Source organism: Tetrao urogallus (assembly GCF_951394365.1).
Source record: "Tetrao urogallus genome assembly, chromosome: 1".
In the NCBI taxonomy this organism is placed as follows: domain Eukaryota; kingdom Metazoa; phylum Chordata; class Aves; order Galliformes; family Phasianidae; genus Tetrao; species Tetrao urogallus.
This window is the reverse complement of record NC_136813.1, coordinates 178,541,811-178,568,650: the sequence shown is the minus strand read 5'-3', so window position 1 is coordinate 178,568,650 and position 26,840 is coordinate 178,541,811. Positions and strand designations below refer to the sequence as shown.

Below are 26,840 nucleotides of genomic sequence, written 5' to 3'. Positions count from 1 at the left end.
TTGGAGATTCATGATCCTTGAGGTCCCTTCCAACCCTGGCCATTCTATCATAGAATCACAGAATCACAGAATTGTAGGGGTTGGAAGGGACCTCCAGAGATCATCGAGTCCAAACCCCCTGCCAAAGCAGGTTCCCTACACCAGGTCGCACATGTAGGCATCCAGGCAGGTCTTGAACATCTCCAGAGAAGGAGACTCCACCACCTCCCTGGGCAGCCTGTTCCAGTGCTCCGTCACCTCACTGTAAAGAAGTTCCTTCGCACATTTGTGCGGAACTTCCTATGCTGCAGTTTCCAGCCGTTTCCCCTTGTCCTGTCTCCACTCACCACTGAAAAGAGTCTGGCCTCGCCATTCTGCCCCCCACACCTTAGATATTTATAGACCTGAATCAGGTCCCCTCTCAGTCTTCTTTTCTCGAGGCTGAACAGATCCAGTTCACTCAGCCTTTCTTCTTAAGAGAGATGCTCCAGGCCCTTCACCATCTTTGTGGCCCTCCGCTGGACTCTTTCCAAGAGATCTCTGTCTTTTTTGTACTGGGGAGCCCAGAACTGCACGCAGTACATGATTCCGTGAAAGAAATAATTGTTGTTGAGCTCTTAGTGAGACATTCTCTAAGTTAACACAGCGCGAGAGAAGAAAGACAGAAGCACAGAATAGGAATTGTGACATCAACAACGGTAATTCAGGGACCCATGAAGAAAATACCAAAGGGAATAGTTATAATATCCTGAGAGAAAAAGCCAGAAGCTGAAAGATAGTAACGCTTGAATATTGGCCCATTTTACAAGCAACAAAGCCTGAGAGTTCCTCACCTCACTGACCACCGCCTGCCAGGAGAGTCTCCTTAGGAACCTGTGCTGGGGGCTGAGGAGGGAAGGGATGGAGGAGAGCACATCAGTCCTTGTCATGCACTGTGCCTGTAAGCCAGTCAGTAGGACTCTTGCTATGCACTCAGGTTGCATATACATACTGCTTAACGGTGGGAGAGATACCACACTGCAGACAAATAGAAAGAACATTACAACTTTCTTTTTCTTTTTGTCTGCTTTACAATCTGCAGGCCATGATTACCTGTTGTTATTCAGCTGCTAAGTTCCAATCCAGTGATTCAATCAGTCATACTCAAACACTTCCAGAAGAATACACCACTTGACTTTATTTCTGAGACAGTGTAAGCCCAAATATATCTTAGGAGACGCCAGGAGGCCACGGGCACGCAACGGAACGCAGAGGCACCAGCTGCACAGCAGGCAGCTCTCTGTGCCGTGCGGATGGCTGAGCGCCGGCATCGCCGTGCAGCGGCTGTGGATCGCCTCACCAGAGACCTTCAGCAGCCGCCTGACTGGGGCCCCGGGCACCCTGCTTCGGGGGTCCGTGCCGGGGCAGGGGTTGGGCCGCACGGATACAGAAATCGGTGCCAGCCTCAGCCCACTTAACCCGCCCAATTTCCTCTAGCGAAGGTCCCGCGCCGGCACACCCGGCGTGACGTTTCGCTCCCACAGGGCCGCGCGCGGCCGTTGGGAGGCTCCGGCCGACTACAAACCCCACAGTGCTCGGGGAAAAGGAGTATCGTTCGAACCTGCCAATGAGAGCGCGCGTCACGCGTCACGTGAGCGGGGCGCGATTTCAAACGCGCAGCTGGCAACGGGGGGCTGCCTCGCGCTCGGCGGCTCCGCAGAGGTGAGTGGTGCGGGGCTCCTCAGCGCCTTCGTTACCTGGGTGCATCTCTCCTAATTGCTGTATTTTAAACATGCTGCATCACTGTGCTTCCAGAGGCTATGGAGGAGGGAAGAGAAATGGCATTGCCTCGCTCCGGGCGTGTGGTGGAGAAACCGAGTGCTTACATGGATGGTAGGTGGAGAAGGTGCCGGGGAGCCCTCCGTGTGGGGAGCCCCGCATTAGAAGTGGGCGCCGTTCGGACTGCTGGACCTCTTTAGTCTGCTGTGTATCCTGTTTTGTGTACTTCTCCTTGCATGGGGCGCTGTCATCAGACTCGTGCTTGGGTGTCCTCGAGACGTTGTGGAGCTCTGGTGTTAATGCACGTGGTGACGTGATACGTATCTCTTCTGAGCTCCTCTCTTATCTGTCTGCTGCTGATTCAGTTAATGCTTACTGCGTGAATTGGTTAAAAGGGAAGCATTTTTCTTGTAACCTTGTGTTATGTCCTGTACTGGCCTCAACTAGAAAGGAGCTGACTGATAGGACAACTGTGTTGTCATCCAGTTCTTGCTTATATATTCTCACTTCTATCTTGAAGCTGCTGATAATCTTTTTCCACCTCAGATTCCTGTTGTTTCTGTTAAGGATGTTTAGAATTTACTGTTTAGGTCTTTCATGGTATTTGGGCATCTGTCACGATTCTGATCATACTGCTGTGCCTTTAAAATAATCAAAGCATGTTTAAGGTCAAAGAAATCAGTTATTCAAACCTGACAACTAAATGTGTTGTCAGATTCACCAAATTATGAGAACATAATATAGTCATTTTTATTGTCAATCTCTACTGTGACAAAGTTCTAATGAAGTTGTTATAGTTTCAGACTTTCCTCTTCTGGCTGATGAAAAGTTTGATTTTGACCTTTCACTTTCTCCAGCAAGGTATGCTAATGTAAACAGGTAAATAAATATACCTTTTGAAATGCAGATGAAGTAAGCTCCTGACTGACTTATTTTTCTTCATAGTGGAAGTGAAGATGAAGTCTTTATTGGATCTCTGGGACACAAAGAAAAATGTATTGCTGTCAATATTGAAGCAAAAAGTGCTGAAAAAAAGATGCCTGCTTCTGATGATCAACTCACGTGGAGCACACTTATAGGAGATAAATTTGTGGAGATCTTCAAAGAAGCTCATTTGCTAGCACTGCAGTTAGAAAGTGGAAAGAGTGAAGAGAATAAAGTAAGCCAGTCAGAAGAAAATGGAAATGAGACTTCTGAACAATTTGTGGAGGATTTGAAGTCAAAAATGAAAATACTGAAAAGCCATCATATAGAGCAAAGTCCCCGGGCTGTTAAGAGGGAGACATACTGTGTGGGAGATAGCCCTGCCTGTATGCTGCTGCCTTCTTTTCAGAAGGAATCAGATAAACTTCTGTCAGGTGACAAGACTCACATTCTTCATATTCCTTCAGACAAAAGCCCTGTTAAAATTCAGGCAGCTCCTACAGAAATCATCAGTTCGCCTCTGACACAGGAACAGAAAACTAAGGAAAGAACCAAGAAAGCAACTGGCAAACTGCTAATGCCAAAGCTTTCATCTACTCTTGGGAAAAGCAGTATGCTGACTGTAGAAAAGGTATGTCCTCTATGTAACAGTGCTTTCCTTAAACCTGATCTTTGTTACAGAAATGTTTAATCTGTGTACTGATTTTATAAGTGAGCTTTAATCTTCTGAAGTTTCTCTGCTTCTTAAAATGCTCAGGCAGGAAAAGTCCCACACTAGAAAAAGAAAAGTGGGGCAGATATAATATAGCAGCCAACTGGTTTACTTATTGTGACAATGCAGAGTAACTGCTGGCAGACTTGTAATTCTGTTCTGGTTTTGGGAATGCCATCATTCCTGGCTGCTGTTTAAACACTGGTTTTGATGTGGATTTTTTTCTGTGCAACTTGTGCAAAAAAAAGATTTTGTGTACTTTTAACTTTTGTTGAAGGAGCTACAGAGAAAAAGCACAAGTATTGTGGTATGACAGAAAGACCTTCCTAGTTGAGTTCTCATTCAGTCTACCCTTCTCCAGTCATGGGAAGCACTGATCAGCAGTGTAAGGTTTAAGATTTGGCAACGAGATAAACTGAAAAGAGGAACCTAGGAAAATAGTGAAAGAGAATTGCAAGGAAACAGCTGTTTGTTAGTGGCCTTTGTGCTTACAAATCCAGTCTCTAGACTTTGAAATTTTATTATTCTATACCATATAATTTTAGACTCCATTATGTAATCCAGATCTTACTGAAAGTGGGATATTGCTCTGTGTGACCCCTCACATAGATAGATTATAGAATAGATGATAGATGATAGAAAATGGACAATTTCATGGTTTTTCTCAGGTGCTATAAGAAAAATTACAGACTTAATGCTTTCACAGCTAAATTGTACTCTACTACCAGTCTAAATAGGCACTTCAGGTGATGTACTCCGCTATTGTAGTGGCTCATCATTTGCAAGTTTAGAGTAAAGCAGAAAAGTATGCATTAAATGGAGACCTTATAGTTGTGAAGAACAACTATTACTGCACATGGTTATACGAAATGTGCTGATTACAGCTGTAGAACTGTCCTTCAGTTGATTTCTCTTATGTGTTCAAGCCTTTTCTAATGCTTAGCAGATGTACTCAGAAGGCAACTTAAACTATACTGGCCTAGAGACTAAGGGCGTGACTGGATTCAAAGACTTTTTCATTGACTACTGGCTCAGTTTCTTAACAAAATGAACAAAAGCTTTAAAGTGGCATATAGAAAAATAGCTTTTAAAACGTTGCATTGAAATTTGCAGGCCAAACCAGGAAAACAGATTAATATTTCTACAAAAAGAGATTTGACCAGCGTGGGATCATCTGAAGATCTAATTTCAGATAAATCAAGTGCTGCTTCAGATGTTTTTGAGTCTTCATTAAGTGGCAGTTCCACAGTGCAGGACAAAAAAGTCCTTCCTGCTCCAAATAAGGTAATGATGAACATTCTTAACATGACAACAATACTACTTCTCTTTCTGTAAGAAGAAAAAACTGAGTATAGTTTATTTTCTAACTTAAAGCTCTATTTTTGTGTTTAATAGGTTTGAGGAAAAGGAGTCCCTGTGCTGTGATTGCTATCTTTAATGTTTTCTATGTCAATACCACAATGAATATACTTCAGAAAAGCTAAAAGTATGTTGGAATAACAAGCATAGGCATTTTAAAGTATTAACTGCAGATAGTGAGTGGTAATTCTAGGTAAGAAACAAATACTATAGGACAAAGCTGCCATAACACGCATGAACATGCATTAAGTTGTTTTGGAGCTGTAGGCACCTGCACTGCTGCAGTACTGCTTTATGCTTGCTCACAGTGTACTGCTGAAGTTTCCCTGAAAATGGTGCAGGTGGTGTAGGAAGAAGACATGAGGTATGCAGCAGGACACTGAGAGGCCAAGTGGAACCTGATGTTTGGTTTGGCTTGTTTGCACTCATGGGGATTGGTTGCCATCTAGCTTGCTCTTCGGAAGGTGGCAGTAGCATATAACAACTAAGCAGGTGATAACAGGTTTACCTGAAGCTACCTGTCCACCCTCATATGACTGCATAACCCACAGTCCTGGAAAGTGACACAGTGCTGTGGTATCTATTTAATTTTGTAGAATCACAGAATGGCCTGTGTTGAAAAGGACCGCAATGCTCATGCAGTTTCAACTCCCTGCTATGTGCAGGGTCGCCAACCACCAGACCAGGCTGCCCAGAGCCACATCCAGCCTGGCCTTGAATGCCTCCAGGGATGGGGCATCCACAACCTCCCTGGGCAACCTGTTCCAGTGCTTCACCACCCTCTGTGTGGAAAAACTTCCTACTAATATCTAACCTAAACCTTCCCTGTCTCAGTTTGACTGTTCCCCCTTGTCCTATCACTATCCACCCTCAAAGTTTCTGATGTAGGATATAACTTCTTCAGGAGTCCTATATAATCCTAATGTGAAGATAAGATAAAGGAGATTGTTTTAAGTCTATACTCAGGTCTGTGACAGGAATAAAAGTAACAGCCTACTTCAGAAAATTCTTACTTCACTTCTGTATGATATCCAGATGTAGTGAACTATTTCCAGGAGATCTTGTTTTTTAACCTGTTGTAACCCAAGGAAGGAATTTCTCCAACAATCACACGACTGTAACACCACGCAGCAGCCTAGCAGAGTAACATACTAAATACTACTTTTGTCTATGTTCTGTGATTCAGCCTGGTTTAAAAAAAACAAATCTGAAGCTTCCTGGTGTTGCCAGTGGTCTCGCAAGGAGAAGTACTTCATCAGTTTCCAGTGTGAGCTCAAATCTGAACTCAAGTTTACCCATTTCTCCTATAGGAAAAAATGGTAAGTACTCTTACTAAAGGTTTGTCTAACAAATCAGTTTTAAAGTAGATAAGCAACTCTTGTCCCATGGGTCTGAACGTTTTAGTGGTGTCTAGTACATACAAGCAGTATAGAATAATTTGAATGCAGAATAAAATCTTGTAGGCTAGCCAAACAAATCCCTATGGATTGAAGATAAATATTAAACTACTTGTACTGCTTGTACTGACTAGATTCCTGTAAGCCTGATACCTACATGTCTGATGCATTTGACAGCTAGAAAATAAGCAAAACCTCACCAAGTCTGTTTTTGTTATATGCTGTTTTCTGTTATAGCCAAGCATGTAAGGTCCTGAATGCTGTGTGTTTATCAGATTTGAACTATTGATAAAGTCCCACAAAACAACAAAATGACCTGGAGTAGTAAGGTGTGAAGGCTACTTCCAAATTCTGAATTTGTTTAATTCTTAGCTAATAAAAGGATGAGTTTTCTTCAGGGAGATGGAAAAAAAACCCAACTCTGGAGAGTTAATTTTTCTATTCTGTTATACTGTAGTAAGGATATCAATTTGACCCTTACTTTTTTCTCCATTCTTTTGAAGTTACTGTATCCTAAAAACAGCGGTAGCTACAAACACCACAGGTCTTGTAGATCTAGCAAGATTCCAAGCTACAGCAAATTCTTATTGTATACTTTGTTGCTGGGCTAAGGTTTCTATCAGAAGTTAAGGCTTATTAATAATTTTTTATATGATAGGAAGTATAAAAAGTCAAGATTCGTGCTATTCATGTACAGACTACAAGTAAAAACTGGCAACTGAGAGAAGCCCTTATGGTGTAGTTCAGCCTGTGGTGTTAATCAATGTAACTTAAGCAAACACTGGAGTGGAAAATACTTCAGGAAACAATCCCAAGTCTGGTGAGCAAACATGCTGAAGATGTAACTTATATTGCAAGCTGTTCTGGCATTCCTTGAAGAATATTCTTTTACTTAATTGTATTAATTTATAATTCAGATAGTTGGCGAGGAGAATTTCTAAAGCAGGTATCATTGCTTGAGTGTTCAGGGAGTAAGTTTTCATCTCGAACTTAAGTTGTTTGCTATTAAATTTAAGTGCTGTAGATCACTGTTTTATGCAAGGTTAATTATTTTTATTAATCCAGCTTAGCAATAAACAATGATTCAGAAATGAAACTAAGCTTTCTATTTCAGGGAAATCGAATGCAACTTCAAAAGCTGGTGTGAGTGGCTCTAAACCTTCATCTAGTACAAACAGACAATCTCTGGCCAGACCAACCAGAGTTTCATCTCTGCAGGCTGTCAATACTGAAAGATCCAGCAAGCAAGCAAGATCAGCTAGTACTCCCAAAATATCTAGTGCTGCAAGCTTGGCTAAATCTTCAGCTTCTGCACTAACAGTGCCATCTCAGCCTGAAGGCAGTGGAATTCAGAGGCTGAAGTCTTTCCCCAGTCTGCAGAAGCTATGTCAACAAAATAAAGATGGAAGTACAACTAAAGGAAGCCTGTGCCCAAAGCCCAGGGCTAGACATCTGTCAGTTCCTGCAGGTCAAACTCAGGTTCCAGTGAAAGCTGGAGGTAAGCATATGCTTTACGTAGCTGATCTTCTGATTTGGCTCATAAAATCAAAAGTTTCTTTGAGTGCTTACTCTTTCATCACACTTCTATCCACCGCTTGGTAGGAACAAGTGCTCTAATTGAAAGGTATCTGTAGTTCTGAAAATTAAATATGGATGTGAATAACAAATAACAAAGCATTTCTCTTTAGATTTAACACCAAATGAGTCAGCAACAAAAGCAACACCATCTCTTGGATTAACATTTTGTGGCAAAGTTGGAAGGTAGGACTGAATGGAATGTACTTCTTTGAATATAACATGGGTAGTCATAGCAACAGTCTTCAAAAGCTCTAAGTTCTTTAAAGGCAAGCTTCTCTAGTCCCTTAAGACCATCAAGGTCAGGCTGTGTTAATAATTTCTGAAGTGATTTGGGGGAGGGGAAATCTACATCCAAAACACTTCAGAAGGAGGATCACCTTTGTATGGCTTAACTACAGTTATTCATAACAATTCTTTTTGAAGTAAAACCCCTACTTTGCCATAGGTATTGATTTCTTGATGATCACCTTTCAGTCACTGATCAAAGGTTAACTGATTTCTATTGTCTGGTAGAATTCTTTGAATGGAACTTTCTAAGAACCTTTGGCTTGTTTGTGTGCCTCTTCTTAGCGCCATGGCAATCAGCACACCCCTGAAAGCTTCTGAAGATGGGATATTTCAGATTCCTTGTGAGAGGCCTGTCTCCATGACTCCTGGCAGCTTGAGACGGTCTGCCTTACCTACACCTGTCCGTCGTATCTCAGGATTTCCAGCAGCAACTCCTAAAACCACACCAAGAACAGTATTTTCTCCACGTGTTGAGTCTGTTCGCCAAAGTTCCAGCTTCTCTACCAGAAAGACACTCACAGCTGGGTAAGGAGGAACAGCCCCTGCTCTCCAGTGAAATGGAGAAGTGAAATCAATGTTGTAGCTAAATTGCTTCCAAATGAAATTCAATGACTTCCAATTTTCAAGGATCTTTTCTCTACCTTTAGAGTGGAACACTAGAACATTTAGATACATATAGACCTGATGTAGATGTCTTGCAATTAGTAAAATACAGTCAGCCTTAAGATCAGTCAATATTAAGATCAGTCAACATTAACATATAAGAACTCTAACCTCCTAGGAAGTTATTTGAATTAGTTGAGCTAGTGAGCAACTTAAAACTTGTATCTGGTACTCCAGTTGAAGATAGTTGTAGCTGGTGTTCATTTGCTGTTGCCTTTTAATGAGCAGTAGCTGGTTAAATAAAATTCAGTTTTGCTCCTTGTGGTTGACAATGCTTTTGTAAAATTCCTCTGAAGCCTCAGTCAAAAAACCAAGGATTTCTCTATTGAATTTTGAGGTGATTTATCTTTCATTTGAAACAATGTCTTGTACAAGGCAGAGAATCCCATGCTACTGCTAACTATCCATCTAATTTCTGCAAGGATAATGTTGCTGCCTTCATGCCACAGTCCAGCATCTTCTCACAGGTGCATATACAGGCTTCCTCCAGGGCTGGAGGGTCAAGTATAAACTATGCATAGCTAGTGAATATCTTCTGATTTATTAATTAGCCTAAATTCCCTAAATAGTCTTTTCTTTGACCAATTATAATTTCAGAGCAATTCACTGCCTCTAAAACAACTTTATCATGTAGATTAGACTACAGTTCCTTAACAAAAAAAAAACCATGTGTGAAGCTTAAGCAGAATGTGTGTGTCAACATAGGCATTTCATAGGATGAAATCTTTAGAGCCATTACCTCATTTCATTGCATATGTAGGTGAAAAATTACAGCGTAAGTATTTCGCATTGTTCAGGAAGTCAGTGTGCTTTTGGATCTGAAACATATGAAGTCCAAAACTTAGGATAAAGAAAATAAGGAGAAAATGAAGTTAGGGCATTGGGTTTTGTGGAACGCTTTGGCTGTCTTTGTCTTACCTGTCTTTAATTGTTGCTGCTGATTAAAGTACTCATTGCTCTTCTAGTTCTAAACAGGTTAAAGAGACACGGTCATCATCTTCAGAAGATGATCCATCTCCTCCCCCTGTGTTGCCTCTTATGCTTGACTTCTCACCAGAAAAAGCTGTGACAGAAATAGTAGAAGACAAATTAAAAGAGGCTGAAGTACAAAATCAGCTGGCTGAAGAGAGACAAACTAAAGAGGTGAGATAAGAGAATCCATATTTCTACAGAACTAACTACATGAAAATAAATGAATTCAAGCTGAGATATGAGTAGAAAAAGCAATTCAGTGCATGTAGTTAAAATAGGTTAGCTCTATGCAGGCACCCTCTAGTGCCTGTTTATAGCAATGACCATCTGCTGTGTTCCCACTGTAATTCCACTATTGAAGCTGAATGGTAAACTTGCAGATTTCATATTGAAGTTTCACTTCTAGGTGAGTTCTGCAAAATTCTTGTAGATTCAGTTAGGAAAGCACTATCAAGGACAATTCCTATCACAACCATGAGGCCTCTTGGGGGGGAAAAACATGCACTGTTCTAGAGAAATTGAGTTGCATAGCAGCAAAGCAAGTCTGTGTACAGTGCTTAAGGATTAAACCCCAAATCTCATGTGGCAGAAAAGTTAGTTAACTGTCACACAGTTAATCCACTGAATGCTGTTTCCCCTCTTTCCTGTAGATCTATTGGCTTCCTTTTGAAAGCTGGCACACAACAGGCATTAAGGAGAAAGCTTTCAGAACTAGCAGTTCAGACCTTTAACCTGCCCAAGTGCTATAGATTTACAGAATTCCAGGTGTAGAATAAACCTTGCAGGTGAATTACTCAATGTTATGGCATCAGTTCTGTCCCAGGTTAGCTGATCTACTGGCAGATGTGAAATGCTGTTCTGGAATTACTTAGTACGTGTATAAAGTAGTTAAACTGGACAAAATGTAACTGAAATCTGGAGCTCTACAGACTTGCTTATGTATTTAAACTGGGTAAATAACATTGCACAATTCTTGTAGTTTAACAACTGTCAATATTTAAGACTTTTCTAAATCTGACTTACAAGTGAAAATATTTTATGTTCCAAAGAGATCTTTTTCTTTGTCGTATTTTCTCTATTTGTGGTAAGAGCCATTGGCAGAACAAAAGCTTTTAATGCTGTAAGCAGAAAATCCTGTAAGAGAAAGACCCGAACTGTAAATAAAACATGACCTGTATGTAAGATAAAATTAATTGCTTTAATTATTTTGAAGAAAACATGGAGAGCAGAGGGGAAAACCTTGTCTTTTTTTTTTTTTTTTTTTTTTTTTTTTTTTTTTTTTTTTTTTTTAGGTATTACTGATAGACATTGAAGCAGATAACTCTCTCCCACAAACTTTGGAATGTGGAAGCAGACCTCTGATTGACCTTTCCAATACTCCTGAAGTGAATAAGGTTATTCCTCTGAAGCCTATGTTCTCAGAGCAGATAAAAGTAGGTAATATTTAAGTATTGGGGTGGGATGGGAAGGGAGTGATGCATATATACTAGCAGGAAAATGTGAGGTGGCCAATATAGCTGTTTGCAGACAGCTCCATGGTAGCATAAGAGCTGTAATAGCAGCTCAGTCAGTTCACAGTACTACGTAGCAATGTGCTTTTAAGGAGAGCACAATGTTTTAACATCCATGTGCGCTGAACTGGAGCTGAGTGAGCAGGAGGAGGTTGGAGAATGAGAACTTCCTTTAAAAATTGCTTCAGGCCTTAAACTGTTCCTGAAGCAGGAAGTGAATGCGGTCTTCTGCAGAGCAGGCATGCTGAGACTCTTGTTTAACTCTTCTCCTAAAGCCCTCCTTAGCTGAAAAATGTATGTTGGAACCCAGTCTAAATCTGACAAGCATTTCTGAGCAAGTGTTTTTCTTTTTGTACACTAGCAGCTTGAAGGTGGACTCCTCCAGATGCTTTCAGATGAGTGGTGGTAACTATGAGAATGTAGCTTTAGACATCAGTTGTACTTGGGATCAATTTAATATCACACCCTTCAAAGTAACACAGAAGAGGATCACAGGAATCTTCAGGGGGCATGTTCAGAGCAGTTCAGAAATGCTTTGCCGTGCCTGGGTTGTACTGTCACTTGAATGTGCATGGCAGTGAAACCTATAAGAAGCCCTTAAGGCTTCAAAGATGAACTTGGGGAACATCCACCTTGTGGGAAGCTTGTGCTTGTCTAAGAGTAAGCTAGATCTTTAAAACTCTGAACCTTAACACTTGTGTGGTGCTTATATCTGTCCTTTGGTTAGTAACAGGAATCTGAGATTTAAAAAGTAATTGAGATTATCACTACTAATTATGTACAACACCTAAACATAATCATTTTTTTCTTTCAGTTGATTGATTTGAGCTCTCCTCTTATCACTCTGAGTCCTGATATAAACAAAGAAAATTTGGATTCCCCTCTGCTGAAGTTCTGAACTTGACTCAGAAGATCACAGATGCGAAGAACCCTGCAAGTGTTCACATCCTGCTCTTCCCTTGCACAGCTGTATGAAGATGGATTTAGAATACATGATAAATTCTATTGCTGCTGTGTTTCTCATAGTCAAAATTATGGGGTTCTTTTCACAGATAAAATACAACAATGTATTTAAACCTTGTTGGTATGAGCCAGAAAGGAATAATCTCTCTATTGGAAGCCGTTTTGTTTTTTAGTTTCTAACTTGTTCTTTTCCTCCCTCTCCCTTATGTGCAATGAAGGTATAATTTAAAGTAAATGAGTTGTTTAATAAATGGTTATACAAAATATGAACAGGTGAGTTTGTTTCACTAGCAAATGTGAACATGCACATAAGGCTGGTAAGTGCAGGTCAAGCTTTATTAACACAAATTATTTGAAGTCAGGAAACTGTTAACTGACTCTTAACTGTGAATGCAGGTGGAGTACACTGCACACAGCAGTGGGATGACTGCATCTTTCAGAGAAGGCAGTGTGTTATTGCTGCGTGGTTTGGCCTTGACACATGGAGCTCTAATTTGAACTTCCTCCCTTTCACAGCAGAAAGATGCTTTCCTATCTGAGTTTCCTGGGACATGAACGCTTTAAATAAAGGGGTGTAAAATGAAAGTAAAATGCACACAATATTATAACAAGAAGCACGTCGTAGGGACCTGATGCATGCCCGCTTAACGTACTGACTTTATTAATAAAGTTTATGAAGAGAAACACGTTGCAGCGGCTGGTATTCCTTTAAAAAGCGGCGCAGGCCAGGCCCAGCCCCTTCCGGTGGGCCGTAACGGGCTCCGCAGGCGGAAGGCTCGGGCTGAGCGGCGATGCTGGCGGCGGGGCGGCGCGTGGCCTGCGCCGTGTCGGGCGGTGTGGACAGTGCCGTGGCCGCGCTGCTGCTGCGGCGCCGAGGTGCGGGCCGGGCGGGGGCTGGGTGGGCGCGGGTAACGTGCGCCGAGAGAGGGCCGGAGCGCCGCTCTGCCGGAGCGCGTTGCTCACGCCGAGCCTCGCCTTCCTTCGGCAGGGTACCAGGTGACGGGCGTCTTCATGAAGAACTGGGACCCGCTGGACGAGCAGGGCGCCTGCTCCGTGGACAGGGACTGCGAGGACGCGTACCGCGTGTGCCAGAAGCTGGGCATCCCGTTCCACCAGGTGTCCTACGTGAAGGAGTACTGGAACGAGGTGTTCAGGTGGGCGGCTGCCGGCCGCCGTGTTCGTGCTGCGGGACGTGGGCGAGAACTGCGGGAGGGGCCGGGCATCTGTTGCTGCTCATTTCTTATGTTTCCCACACGCTGCCCTCGCCTTTCTGCAGCCTGAGAAGAAAAAGTTAATGGGACATGGCTCCTCTTTGCTTCTTTGTGCAGTTTGTGCAGAGCGCTGTATGATATGTGCCTGTGTATCGTACTAATCATACTGTAACACCAGATTATGCTGTAACGTTCCTTCCCCTGCTGTCTGTGCTGGTGAGGCTGCACCTCTCGGGCTGGATTCTCACTACAAGAAAGACATGGAGGCCCTGCACCTTGTTCAGAGAAGGGCAGTGGAGCTGTGAGGGGTGTGGAGCACAGGAGTGATGGGGAGCGGCTGAGGGAACTGGGATGGGTCAGTCTGGAGAAGAGGAGGCTCAGGGGAGGCCTTATTGCTCTCTGCAACCGCCTGAAAGGAGGTTGTGAGGAGGTGGGGGTCGGCCTCTGCTCCCACATAACTAGCAGTTGATGAGAGGGAGAGGCCTCAAGTTGTGCCAGGGGATGTTCAGGTTGGATATCTGATTTACCATAAAGTGATCGTGAGATAACCTTGCTTCCAACCAATTTGGAACTAATCTCTAAAGAAGACGTTCAGATTTTCTCTTCCCATGAGTATGTCGCACCGTAAGGGAAGTTATGCATGGAAATAGCTGAGAGCTTTTCTTGGGAGGCAGAAGGAAAGGGGTAGTATCAGTGTAACGATGAAATATCTCTCATATTCAACTTAAGAATGTAAAGGTTGTTCCCTGGATCTTCATTCCCCTTTAAGTAGAGCTGTTGTTACTTTGTCTTGGAAGACACTGAGGAATAGCCCTCTGCATCTCACTGCAGTGACATCACGTTGAGCACAAAATTGTGCAGTCAGCGAAGAATGTGGTCATGGTGTGAGAGAAGGAATAATGGTGTCACAACTCTTGTGGGTTGGGAGGTGACTGTAAGTGATGGTGAATCGATGAACCAGAGACCATAGGAGACTGACTTCTGCTTCTCATCGTTTGTCAGTACAGCATTTCCAAGCAATTTGCTGTGAGTGACTTGATTCGTTGCAGAAGCCTTTTTCCTTACTGTCGTTGACGAGCTTGAGTTTATTACCTGAAGTCTCTTTTTAAAGGATTATTTATCAAAAACAACCTTTTGTAGGAAGAACTACTAGAGGCCTTGTTTTTTCCTGTGGTCTCCTGGTGTCTCCTCTGAAGGAATGGCAGTTTGATAAGTCAGGGTTGTGAGTACAACATTATGAATGATTGCTTGACTGTGCCTTCAAGTCTGCTTCCAAGTGTTGTTACATCTTTAAATTTAACAGATGTTTTGAGTCTTACATGAAATGCTTAGCATGAGTGGATCTCAAGTTTTCACAGCTTATCTTCCAGACTTGAAGAGTGTTATTCTGTGTTATTGGTGTTAATGTACGTGTGAATCTTTATTTTACAGTGACCTCTTAAAGGAGTATGAACTGGGAAGGACTCCTAACCCTGACATAGTGTGTAACAAGCATATCAAATTCAACCACTTTCTCCATTATGCTATGGATAACCTTGGTAAGGCGCTTCCAAGTGTGTCAGTTTCAGTGTGTGGTGGGGAGACGCTTAAGTGCTACAGAGTCTTGGAACGGAGGGGAAAAATGGGAATTCACGTGTGGACAGAAATCACCCATCTCTGTGGCAGCATTTCAATATTTGTGAAGTATTCAGTTTTGAATACTGATAAATAGGTAAGGAGCAGATTTAATTTAGGAACACGTATTGACCTCAGCATTATGTCTAATTCTTAGGATGGTCCCTGAAGTACAGAAACATGGCTTTCAGCATGCTACCAGATAGCCTGTTATTTAAACAGCAGGAGTGTGATTACTGGCAGTATGAGACTTCTCCATAGGTTTTCTTTCTTCATGATTTTGTTTTCTTTTCATAGATGTTTATAAGCCTGTTTTAAATGATGAGTTTCAAGTATGTGTCTTTGTGGTGTTTTGTTTTATACCTCACTAGGAGCAGATGCAATTGCTACTGGGCATTATGCTAGAACTTCACTGGAGGACGAGGAGGTCTTCCAACAGAAACATACGAAAAGACCCCGAGAGCTTTTCAGAAACCGATTTGAAGTTAGAAACAGTAAGTAGCATTGTATTTCATCCTAGGGTTGAAAGAAATTTGAACTATATTTATTTTATGTTGCAGTGATTACTCTTTAAACCCCAGTCTCTGTAGAATGTGGATTGGGCAAACAGGAGATTTGCATTACTGAAAATTACACTGTCTGTCAAGTAGTACATTTGCTGATACAGGTGCAGAGGGGTGAAAATAATTAATTCAGGAGTAATCAACATTCTGGAAGGGCTGTACTTAAGGAGATAGGGCTGTCTTCTGTGTCCTGGGGAAGCATTTCAAGAAATTATTGTTGAGTACTTCAGTGGGTCCTGTAAAAATTATTTGATGTGTTTGTTCTGCTTTAGATTTAAGACCTTTGAAACATGAAAATTAACAACATAGTTTTATATAGCTTTATATAGCTTTATATGGGTCATATATTATTTTACAGGGGAAAAAACACAACAGTTTTTCACTCCATAATTCTGCTGTAAGCAGAATTTCTAAGTAAGCAGGCATTTCTAAGACTGTGATGCTGAGATCAGCCAAGGGAATATAGCAGCAGCAGGCTTTGCTCTTCACTCTTATAGCCTGCCTATGGCCATATGTGATCAGAAGTTTCTACCTGCAGCATGGCAGTTCTGTTGTGTCAGTACGTGAGCTGGCTTAGTTACTGCTGCTTGGGGATGGCTCTGCATGGCACTATTGCAGGTTGGATGATACCTGGCCAATAACTGCTGTGGGCCATAGTGTAATAAGGTGACTCAGATGAAACTCTGGTGTAAATGGGAAATGCAGTATACCCAAAGGGAAAGAAACGTGCTGCTACCACTCTTGCAAAGTTGTCCCAGTAATGTTGGCATATTAATGCTTCCTTGGCTTTCACATCTCTCCTGAGATCGTCCAGTGGGAATAACTGTGCTGATTGTTCAAGTCACTGATGTATGGCAATATAAGTTCAGTGGAAAATATGTTTTTAATTAACAGCGTGCTCTAGAATGTTTGAATACTGGTTCTGTCTTTCAAATGAAATGTGAACGTTGTCTTCATCTTTTGTAGCATTAATGGTCTTGGCAGTGAAACTTCCAGTAGAATATAGATGGGGCAATGTATGAATTTCTACAAAATCAGAATATTTCTGTACCTTTTCAGTGGTGAGAAAATAAACGTTCTCAATTAGATTTTGTACACCTTGCCCAAATGCTGTCTTTTGCTTGTGTTTGGAAGTAATAAAACTGAAATGTTGGTTATTGAACAAAATGCTGAAGGAAGTTCGACCATTAAAGGCAGCAGTTATGTTGATTGTTTTGTGTTTTATACTTTGCAGCTGTAAAACTCCTTCAAGGAGCTGACCTCTTCAAAGACCAGACCTTCTTTCTGAGTCAGATCTCGCAGGATGCTTTGAGGAAAACCATTTTCCCTTTAGGGGATTTAACAAAAAGCTTTGTAAGGAAGATAGCATCAGAACATGGCCTTCATCATGTGCTAAAGAAAAAAGAGGCATGGTAACACTTAAACTCTTTTGATTTCTATTTCTCTCTAAAATGGACTTTCTGATCTTTTTGATCCTTAATCTCTGACAAATCAGCTGTTTCCATGAACAACGATAGAATAGGTTGGGAACTGTTTTCATCATTGTCTGCCTGCTTTCAGGCATTTTATGTGTTCCTGGTTAGTTCTGTATTGTAGTTTGCAGATAATTTATGGGCCACTACATCTCAGAAGAGCCAAGATGAACACGAATGTGATAGGAAGCTGTAAGGAAAACATTCTTTGTTACAGCAGATGAGAAGCCTTGGTCTTTACTCTCCATAGCTTTCAAAGATTTCATCACTGTCAGTAGGTTTGAATGTGTTTTCACACAGGCTGGGTCGTGCTGTTTTTCTACAGTTTGTTTTTTCAAGGGAAGTTCTGCATCCCTGACTAAGAACACTTCATGATTTAATCCTAGAAAGCACAATGCAGCCAGCAGTTGTATGCTGATACAGCCTTGATTGCCTTAAATGTATTCATCCGCTGTGAATGTTTTATCTGAAGAATGTAGAAAGTAACTGTAAGGAAAAGGAAGGCCTGGTTGTTTGTGGAAGCTTTTCTTCATGACAAGTCTGTGACTATATAATGTGTGTTTTGTATGTTAATCTGAAAAGAGACTTCTGACTGTAATCTACACACAGTGTGATCACCAGAGTAAATGCATGTCTTTACAGAACATATGTTCAGTATTTGTTTGTCTTTTGTGCTCATGGCTCTCACTGATGCTGTGTACTGGTAGTTTCCATATGCTGGAGAAGATGTTGTGGATTTGTTCGTTTCATGGGATCCCCTGATAGTTTTCAGTGCCTAAGGGAAAAAATCCATCTGGCACAGATAAGTAATGGATATTTTCTTCAACGTATTTCTCTGCTTTTATATGGATTCAGTTCCACATTTCTTTTTCAGAGCATGGGAGTCTGCTTTATTGGTGAAAGAAACTTTGAAAAATTTCTGCTTGAGGTGAGTAATGTTAGCTCTATGATCATCTCCATGTTATGTTCTTCTTCTGTCTGTGGCAGCATCTCAAACAGCTCCTGTCTGCTGCTCAGGAGTGATGGCCCACCTCCCTCTGAATTCCTGAGAAGCTGAAGCCAACAGCCTGTTCCAGGCAGCTTGCTCCTCCACCTGTGTGCAGTCTGTAGCATCAAGTCACAGGCAGGCTCCAATGGGTGGCTGGGATATGAGAGGGGCAGATGGCTGAACCCTGCTATTGCATGACATAAATGAGCACGGGGGGAGTGAAGCACAAGTGATCACTGCTGCTAGGGACTCCCCTCCTGCTTTTCTCCCTCAAGCAGCATCAGCAAAGAGGCAGTGAACTGTGCTGGTAGAGGTTACGTGTTGGAAAGCCATTTTTCTGAGTCTAGGAGAATGTAGTGGCAGAGCTTTTGAGGGTTTTTTGGAGCCTTCTTGTGACTTAAATCTCTTCCTCTTTGGCAGTATTTAGAACCTCAGCCAGGTAACTTTGTTTCTGTTGAAGATAAGAAGGTGATGGGAACACACAAAGGTAATGGGCTGACACCCTAATAACTGCTTTTAGATAAATGGAGCAATATTGCTCATGGTTAGAGGGACAAATCCTGGGGAATTCCAAACCAGTCTGCAGACTTTTTCCAATTGGAATACTCTAACTACTTGTGGAAAACTGGCATTGCACAGCATGTAGAGCCTTGTACTGCAACTGAGTATTTAATGTAGTTCTATGTTGCAATATAGTAGATGATAATTCTATTAGAATTACTCTGTTGGTACTCAGTGACTGTTAATTTAATACCAAGAGGCAATTTTGCGCATAATTCTTTTGAAATGAGAGCGCTTCAGTTCCAAATTCTTTAGTATCTAAATTTTGCAGAAAAAACCTGCACCTCAGTGATGTATTGTCCACATTTGGTAATATCATAGAATCATAGAATCCTTGGAGCTGAAGGGGACCTGTGAAGGCAGTGTAGTTCAACTCCCTGCAGTGAGCAAGGACAGCACAGTCCTGCTGTGCAGCTGCTTTGGTGTACTTTGCTCACTTTGTGGTTCTGGCTGCCAGAACTGAGCTCCTGTCCCAGGCTGCATATGGAAGTAGGATGTTCTCCTGGGACAGAAAATAGCAGGGGGAGCTGGTAAGGCTGAGTGATGGCAAAACCACCAAGTGTAACAGAAATAGAAAACTGTCATTAACAACCCTTCAGAATACCACAACAGAAACAGCAAAGTGTGAAATCATGTGCTTCGTGATGCGAGCGTTCAAGTAGATGCTGACTTAATTTGTAATTGGCACACCTGTCTAAGGTGATTTGGGTTGTTATTATTCCTTGTTCAGTGATCAATCTTTTGGGGAAACACTTCTAATATATGTTGGGTTTTGTTGTTGTTTTTAAAGTAAATATTAAAGGATGCTAACAGCGTTACGTTATATTCCTTTAGGTTGGTTCCTGTACACCATAGGCCAGAGGGCAAGACTGGCAGGCCAGCAGGATGCGTGGTTCGTTGTAGATAAAGATGTCAGCACTGGAGATATCTTTGTGGTGAGTTAATTAACACTGCTGTTAATGACTGACACAAGCATTCCGTGACTTCTGCTGTGTGGAATGCGATCCTCACTTGGGCAGAGTTCTTGGCTTTCCTTCTGGGGTAGACAAGCAGCAGCTAGCGCAGCGTGCACAGCTTTGGGGCATCTTGTCCAAACTGGCTTTTGGTGAGCAGAGAATTGTTTCAGGTTTTGGCAGTGAGATTTTTCCGAACAAATGGCAAATGCTGAAATGAATCAGCCAGTCTGCGGAGTTCTCCTTTTTTTCCCCCTGACACATAAGAGTTTGTTGTATTGTCATGGCACAGTACACAAAATGTGTATTCTTTTGGTTTACTGTGTTTTGCTATTTTCTTTTTCCAGTAAAGGAAGTAGCAGCCGTGAATACAGCTTCATCATCTTGAAAGCTGAGGCAGAATATAATGCTGTGAATCGTTGATGTCCTAATGACTATCTTAAGAGATGGATGGAGTTCTGCAGCTCGCCTGCTTTGTTAGTGTTCTTGCTGCTGTTGTGAAAGCTATTATTCTAACTCTGATACCGATGAGATTAGAATGGTGTGTTGCTATTTGTTTATGTGCCTGGGGAAAAACGAATGTAATCTCTCAGTTCTGAGGGTAGTCCGTCTCCAGAAATGAGATACTGAATATTTGAGTGATAGCATAGCCTACATTGTAAATATAAATTGTCTGGAGGATTATTATTTTTGACAAATGAATGATTTTCTTGCTTACATTATAGCACTAGAAATACTCTTGTTGCTTCTAGAATTAACAGAAGAGTGACACAAATCTGCGTAGCTGGAAATCTACATGTCTACACCACAGTGTAGTAACAGGAGATAGTGCCATAAAAAAGCTAGCTCAGGTAGGAAGGTGATGTATTAAATCAATCATTTAATGTGATTATATTCAAAAATAGTTTGTAACTTTTGTTCTTCTGGTTTTGTTTGCCATAATGGGCCCAAATAGGGATTGTTTTTTAATGAGAATTTGAAGGGCAGGGAGGTAGCAACTTCCTGAAGTGGTGTAGGGAGCGCAGTAGACATCCAAACTGAGCCCAAAGAAGGCAGAAATGTGATTGGTTGGAGGCAACAGACAAGAAGTGAGACAGCCCAGGGGTGTATAAGGTTTACTTTAGCATATTAAGGCTTCCACCTGGAAGCTGATTAAGTGCTATTAGTGCTTGTTTTCTTGCTTATTTTGCCTTTATTTTGTTATGGCTTGATGCTGCTTCTGTATTTCATGCTTTATATCTCAGTGGTTGTAGGTTCTCTGGTAAAAATAACCTCACCATGAAATGAATGTTGTATTTCAAGGCACCATCAACAGATCACCCTGCTTTGTACAGAGACTTACTGAGGACAAATCGAGTGCATTGGATAGCAGAGGAGCCACCTGCAGAGCTCGTTAGAGATAAAATGATGGAGTGTCATTTCAGGTTTCGGCACCAGATGGCACTGGGTAATCAAACTTTGGTTTGTTTTCTCTTATTTTGTTTTGCTGGTGAAATGGTGGTAGTGTGATCAGTGTTGTTTTGCAGATATAGCTGAAATATTTTGGATCCTTATGAAACAGTTCTTTGCAGGAGCATAGTGTTGACTTAGATCTGTTTAACTCGGTGATGGAAGTTGCTTTTGTTTTTGTGTGAACCTAAGAACTGAGTGGCAGATGTTTGGATTTTCTCCCTCAGTCCCCTGTGTGCTGACTCTAAACCAAGATGGGAGCGTGTGGGTGACACTGGTGAAGCCAGCAAGAGCTCTCACTCCTGGACAGGTAAGTTGTTGGAAGTGATTTTTTTTCACTTTGGGGGTTTTAAGGTAAAATAGAGTAATTGGTAAAACAGCAGTGCTGTTAATAGCTGGAACAAAATAATTTTCATATGAAAATACCATGTGAGAGCAGTTAATCCCATTTTGGCTATTCATCCTCTATTCTATGAAGAGTTTTTTTGCAGTTTTAAAGTCTGTTGTTATCCACGTATCACGAAAGGCTGACTTATAAATTTCAGAAACATACTGAACAGTCTCTGGTTATCACTTATATATGTGGAAAAGGTATCTATTCCTGTCCTCAAGAAACAGATTTTAAAAGTCATTAGTTTGGTAATTGGCTGCATAATGTAGTTTTAATGTTCAAATTCATTTAGTGAGGATCTGCATTCAGCACGTTGCATTCTCCCAGAACAGCAATGAGAAGGGGTAATGGGCAGTGGTGCCTCTCAAAACCACTAATATAGAATCCTAGAATGGCCTGGGTTGAAAAGGACCACGATGATCATCTAGTTTCAACCCCCTGCTGTGTGCAGGTCACAAACCACCAGGCCAGGCTGCCCAGAGCCACATCCAGCCTGGCCTTGAATGCCTCCAGGGATGGGGCATCCGCAGCCTCCTTGGGCAACCTGTTCCAGTGTGTCACCACCCTCTGTGTGAAAAACTTCCTCCTAATATCTAACACCTAAACCTCCCTGTCTCAATTTAAAACCATTCTGCCTTGTTCTACCACTGTCCACCCTCATAAATAACCATTGCCCCTCCTGTTTATATGCTCCTTTCAACTGGAAGGCCACAATAAGGTCTGCATGGAGCCTCCTCTAAGCTAAACAAGCCCAGTTCCCTCACCCTTTCTTCATAGGAGAGGTACTCCAGCCCTCTGATATCTTATGGCCCTCCTCTGGACCTGCTCCAAGAGTGATGTAGATGAAAAGTCATTCTGAGATTCATCAGGATGAGTGTTAATATAAGGGTACACCGCAATGCATTGTAAACTAGAGGCTCTCAGACGTTTAATGCATACCCTCTCCCACCCCAAAACCGGGGCCTCTGGGGTACATTGAGAAGCAAGAGGTTTGTAACAGAGGGGTGAGGATAAGGGAAGTGAGCTGAGCTGAGAGGAGTCCCACCGGGGTGGAGGGTGGGAGTGAGGGACCACGGAGTGCCTGCTTAGAGTAGGTACAGATGTATGCACTCCCTGTCCAACAGCTCTCGTGCAGCCTGCATTGCTTGCTGTGTGAAAAGGCTCTGCCTGTGTTCATCTCCTAGTTTGCTGTGTTCTACAAGGGCGATGAGTGCTTGGGCAGCGGGAAGATCCTGAGGCTGGGCCCATCGGTGTTCACCATGCAGCAGGGCAGAAACCGAGAGGAGGGTACCAAGAAGGAAGATATTGACAAGGTCGAACCAGCAACATAGCAGTTGGGTTTGTTCATTGAAGGACATTTGGATAATTTGCTGCCTGACAGTAAAAAAAACAATGGTAAACACCTTCTTTGTGGATCTGAATATTCTGAAGGTTGAATGTCTGGTCCCAGCTTTGCTGTTAGCACACAACGGCTTTGGAGCAAAAGCGAACTTGGCACAAGGTTATTGAAGTGTGTGATGATATTTGTGCTGATACATACAAGAGAATGTCTTAGAGTTGTTTTATAACAGAAGTTGCACATATAAAAAGAATAAGGTTTGAAATCATAACCTTGTATTTTATGCAGAAGTGAAATATCTTTTACTTACCTGAAGATAGCTGTTTCCAGGAAAAGTACACGTTATTCCTGCAGTAAATGTATGCACGTGCATCAAACTCTGGGGAAGGAATGAAAGGTGTTTAAGCCCAGCATTTTGTCTGAACGCTGAGCAACGGGTATTTATTTTTAATTAGATATAGTTTTATAAAAAAATGTTCTAGATTCTTAAACTGTACTAAGCAGTGCTTTGAAATGTTTGTTACTCAGAATTACAAATCTAGGAGCTTGAAAACAGTCATGGTATTTCCATCTTTCACCCAATTTTTTGTTAAATGCTGGAAAAAAGCCTACATTGTCATGCTTCAGAAAAATGCAAATTCATACATGTTTCCTTCTTATACAGGTATCTTACTGTAGACCAGATAAGAGTTCAATCTCAGATCATGCCGTGTGTCAAAAGGAGTGGCATTAGGAAGAACCAAACGCCCCTTTCCAAGTTATTTGCATTACGAACTGAGTGCATTTTGAGGACACTCTGTGCTTTCAACAAAGCTTTATTACAGCAAGCCCACAAAAATAAAGTCCTGTATTTCCACACAGAAAATAACTCATTAAAGCACAGCTATGGAGGAGCAAGACTTATTAAGTGGGTGTAGAATTTTGAAACTGCATCCAATTTGGGCAGTAGTAAAGCTCTGACATGAATAGATCTTTTCAGCTGATTTGAAGGCTTGGATTACACGTAGCATTCTCTCCTCTTCTGTTGTCTAAGCATCTTCTAAGAATTTCTTTTATCCCTTTTTGTTAGAACAGATTAAAATAGTCTCTTTTCTCCAAAGTGTGTCTGTGGAGTGGGGGGGAGGATGGGGAGAAGCACTGATCATTGTCCACCTGCTGGTCTGGTGAAGTTAAGCACGATTCAGGGAGCACTATAGAAAAAATCCAGACTGTTAAAATCTTTTATATTTATTTGACATTACTGTAGATCTGGGGAGAAAAGCCATCGTTTTTCACTGGTGCTGCAATCAATTCAGTTTAAAAGTCTGTGTTCAGAGGACATATCCACGTGCAGGGTAATGGTGAATATTTAATGCCTCGTGTCAGCTCTTGGTTTGTGCTTGGTTGGTTGTGTTATGGGTCTTGGTCTCGATGTATGTTCCCAATGTTTCTCCTGTCTCTCCTGAAACTGTGGTCTTTGCAAAATGTGGTATTAACTACTGAGGTGTTAATTATGTTTTCCTCATCTGATTTTTCCTGTGAATGTCCCAATTAAAATCTTCACAAATGCTTTGTGTAATACCAGAGTGGTCTCTCTTATTGCATCATCTGATATTGCATTCAGATGTGCTGTTGGTAGAGGTAGCTGTGCAAGTACAAGAAAAGGGACACAGCCATTTCTGTGTCTTCAAAATTCACTTTCTTTCCGATTCCCGAGATGGCAGAGCTTGGCAGAGACCTCTGGCAAACATCTGATCCAACTGCAGGTTCAGGCAGATCACGTTGTTCTCACCAGCTCTGCCATGTCCCAGGCTGCTGCCCTCGTGCTGTGGCTGCTGGTGGGTGACACAGCCCTCCCCCAGCACCCCCCTCCTGTGGTCAATGAGCCACTTGGGTCCGTGGGTCGCTTGCCTCCACAGCCACTCAGGCTGCATCTCGCTCCCCAGAGGCGGATGTAGAGATGGCATTTTTGAAAGCAAACCCTGCGTTGTCACACTGCTTTGGGTGTGGGGGTGTGATGAATGCCGGCCTCTGGGTTTGGTCTGCTCAATCTCCAGGATGTTTTTTCCTTCCTCTTTTCATATGCCTTTGTGTTACTAACTGTACAACACCAGCCCAGTAAACTTGAGAATGGAAAATATTACGGGCATTCTGGATACCTTTACAGCACACAGATTTATTTCTTCAATACCAAAGGGCTTCAAACTCACTTGGGAAATATTAAGTCCCTAGAACACCGACATACACAGAGAGGTGGCCCTGAATCAGATGCTGCCTGCAGAGATAAAATGTGCCCACGGACTGCCTGGTGCTGGACTTGGTAACTCCATGGCACCCTTCCATGCAGCAGCACCAGCTTTGGAGGGAGCTCCCAGGAAAACATCAGCCGTACAATTGCAGGGCACCAGTGCCATGGGGAAAAGCCACAGGAAACCTACTTGCAGCCCAATATTTTGTTAAGAGCGATCTGATAGGGCTGCTCTGTCCTGGAGCTCTCCAGTTATGCTGTAGATGCTGGGTGAGGAGCTGCATGAAATCACATGCACCAAAGAAGGATGAATTATAGAGAGAAAAATGACAGCAACGTGCCATAACTAGATATGCTGAGGTGCTGGATTAACTGCAGGTTTTATTTTAATCCAGTTACTTAAGGTGGGAGTTTTTGGAGAGTACACACATTTATATCCATCACTCCTCCCTAGGGGTGCATGAAAGGCTCTGCAGGCTGTGTCATGCCAGCCAGAGCTGAGGGGCAGGGGAGCTGTGCTGGAGGATTTGCTGCATGTAATGAGGCTGTGCAATTGAAGTATTTCAAATCTGAAAGATGTTGCATGTGGCTTCCATGTGAACTACCAGTACCATAGAACAAAAAACAATAGCCTACACTGGTCCCATGCGGGTTTGCTCCTTACTGAGCCCAGGGGCTGAGCATTGCTCATGGGGCAGATTCACAGAATCATAGAATTGCAGAGCTTGGAAGGGACCTCTAGAGATTATCATGTCCAACCCTCTTTCTAAAAGAGGCTCCCTTCAATAGGTTGCACAGATAGGCACCCAGACAGGTCTTGAATACCTCCAGAGAAGGAGACTCCACAACCTCTGGGCAGCTGTGTCAGTGCCTCATTGCCGTCTGAGCATAGAGTTTCCTCCTAACATCTAACTTAAATCTCCCTTCTTTTAGTTTAAATCCATTCTCCCATGTCCTATCGCTATCAGACTGTGTAAAAAGTTGACTTCCTTCCTGTTTATAAGCTTCTCATAACTATTGGAAGGACACAAAGAGGTCTCACAGGAGCTGCCTCTTCTCCAAGCTAAACAAGTCTCACTCCCTCAGTCTGTCTTCATAGGAGAGGTACTTTGGCCCTCTGATCATATTCATGACTCTTCCTCTTTCCCTTCTCCAGCTGAACAGCCCCTGGTCTCTCAACCTTTCCTCACGAGGAAGATGCTCCAGGGCCCCAGTCATCTCTCAGACCCCCCACTGGGCTCTCTCCAGCAGTTCCCTGTCTTTCTTGCACTGGGGAGCCCAGAGCTGGGTGCAGTGCTCCACGTGTGGTCTGACCACACGTGCAGGAGAGGAGAACTTCCCTCAACCTGCTGGCCACGCTCTTTTTAATGCATGCCAGGATCCCGTTGGCCTTCTTGGCCGCAGGGGCACACTGCCAGCTCACGGCCAACATGTTGTCCACCAGCACACCGCATCTGGTTATTCCTCCCCAGCTGCAGGGCTCTACACTTACTCTTATTTAACCTCACCAGGTTCCTCTCCACCCAACTCCCCAGCCTGTCCATCCTCCTCTGTGCAGCTGGAAGCGAAGGGGTTAACCATCCAAGGTTTCTTCAGTGAATGGAAATATGTAATGAAATGTATGGATTGTTCTCAGAAAGTGAATGTGTGCTGCTCAGGGTTGATTTAGTGCCTGGCCTGGAACCTTGTGGCTGAGCTTCCCCCAAACACAGCTGTGGCTGCCTCCTGTGGGACTGTGTGGAATGGAACTGGGTGGGAATGTCCCTGAGAGCTGGGTTTTCCTCTCCCTCTTAAAACACGCAGAACTTTTGGGAGCTGCATTTATAACTAATGACATTATTGCTGTAGGTTTTTTTGTTTGTGTTTTTTTTTTTTTTTTTAAAGGAATCTGAGGATCTGAGGAGCACATATTGGAAGTGCAGCTGTTGTGACTGAAGAGCACTCTCAATCTCTCTGTCCCTTCAGGGT

At 42.6% G+C, this 26,840-nt stretch overlaps 2 protein-coding genes across 3 annotated transcripts; both read left to right on the top strand.

Moving 5' to 3' along the window:
• Positions 1–1,778: 1,778 nt before the first annotated feature.
• On the top strand, positions 1,779–12,039 carry GTSE1 (G2 and S-phase expressed 1; the record flags this gene model as incomplete). Its single annotated transcript, XM_079549232.1, has 11 exons — positions 1,779–1,851; positions 2,535–2,598; positions 2,683–3,292; positions 4,487–4,657; positions 5,919–6,051; positions 7,244–7,627; positions 7,818–7,890; positions 8,278–8,520; positions 9,624–9,801; positions 10,923–11,063; positions 11,956–12,039. The coding sequence occupies 11 exons, from the start codon at positions 1,779–1,781 to the stop codon at positions 12,037–12,039; spliced, it is 2,154 nt and encodes a 717-aa protein (XP_079405358.1).
• Positions 12,040–12,895: 856 nt separating this feature from the next.
• On the top strand, positions 12,896–22,637 carry TRMU (tRNA mitochondrial 2-thiouridylase; the record flags this gene model as incomplete). Of its 2 annotated transcripts, XM_079535307.1 has the most annotated exons (11): positions 12,896–12,980; positions 13,093–13,258; positions 14,747–14,853; positions 15,301–15,423; positions 16,727–16,899; positions 17,839–17,892; positions 18,373–18,439; positions 19,348–19,448; positions 20,769–20,913; positions 21,143–21,225; positions 22,491–22,637. In XM_079535307.1, the coding sequence occupies 11 exons, from the start codon at positions 12,896–12,898 to the stop codon at positions 22,635–22,637; spliced, it is 1,251 nt and encodes a 416-aa protein (XP_079391433.1). The 2 variants fall into 2 exon arrangements, with proteins under 2 accessions (XP_079391433.1, XP_079391434.1); XM_079535308.1 differs by lacking the exons at positions 12,896–12,980; positions 21,143–21,225 and having other exon boundaries at positions 13,116–13,258; positions 22,491–22,516.
• Positions 22,638–26,840: the final 4,203 nt, after the last annotated feature.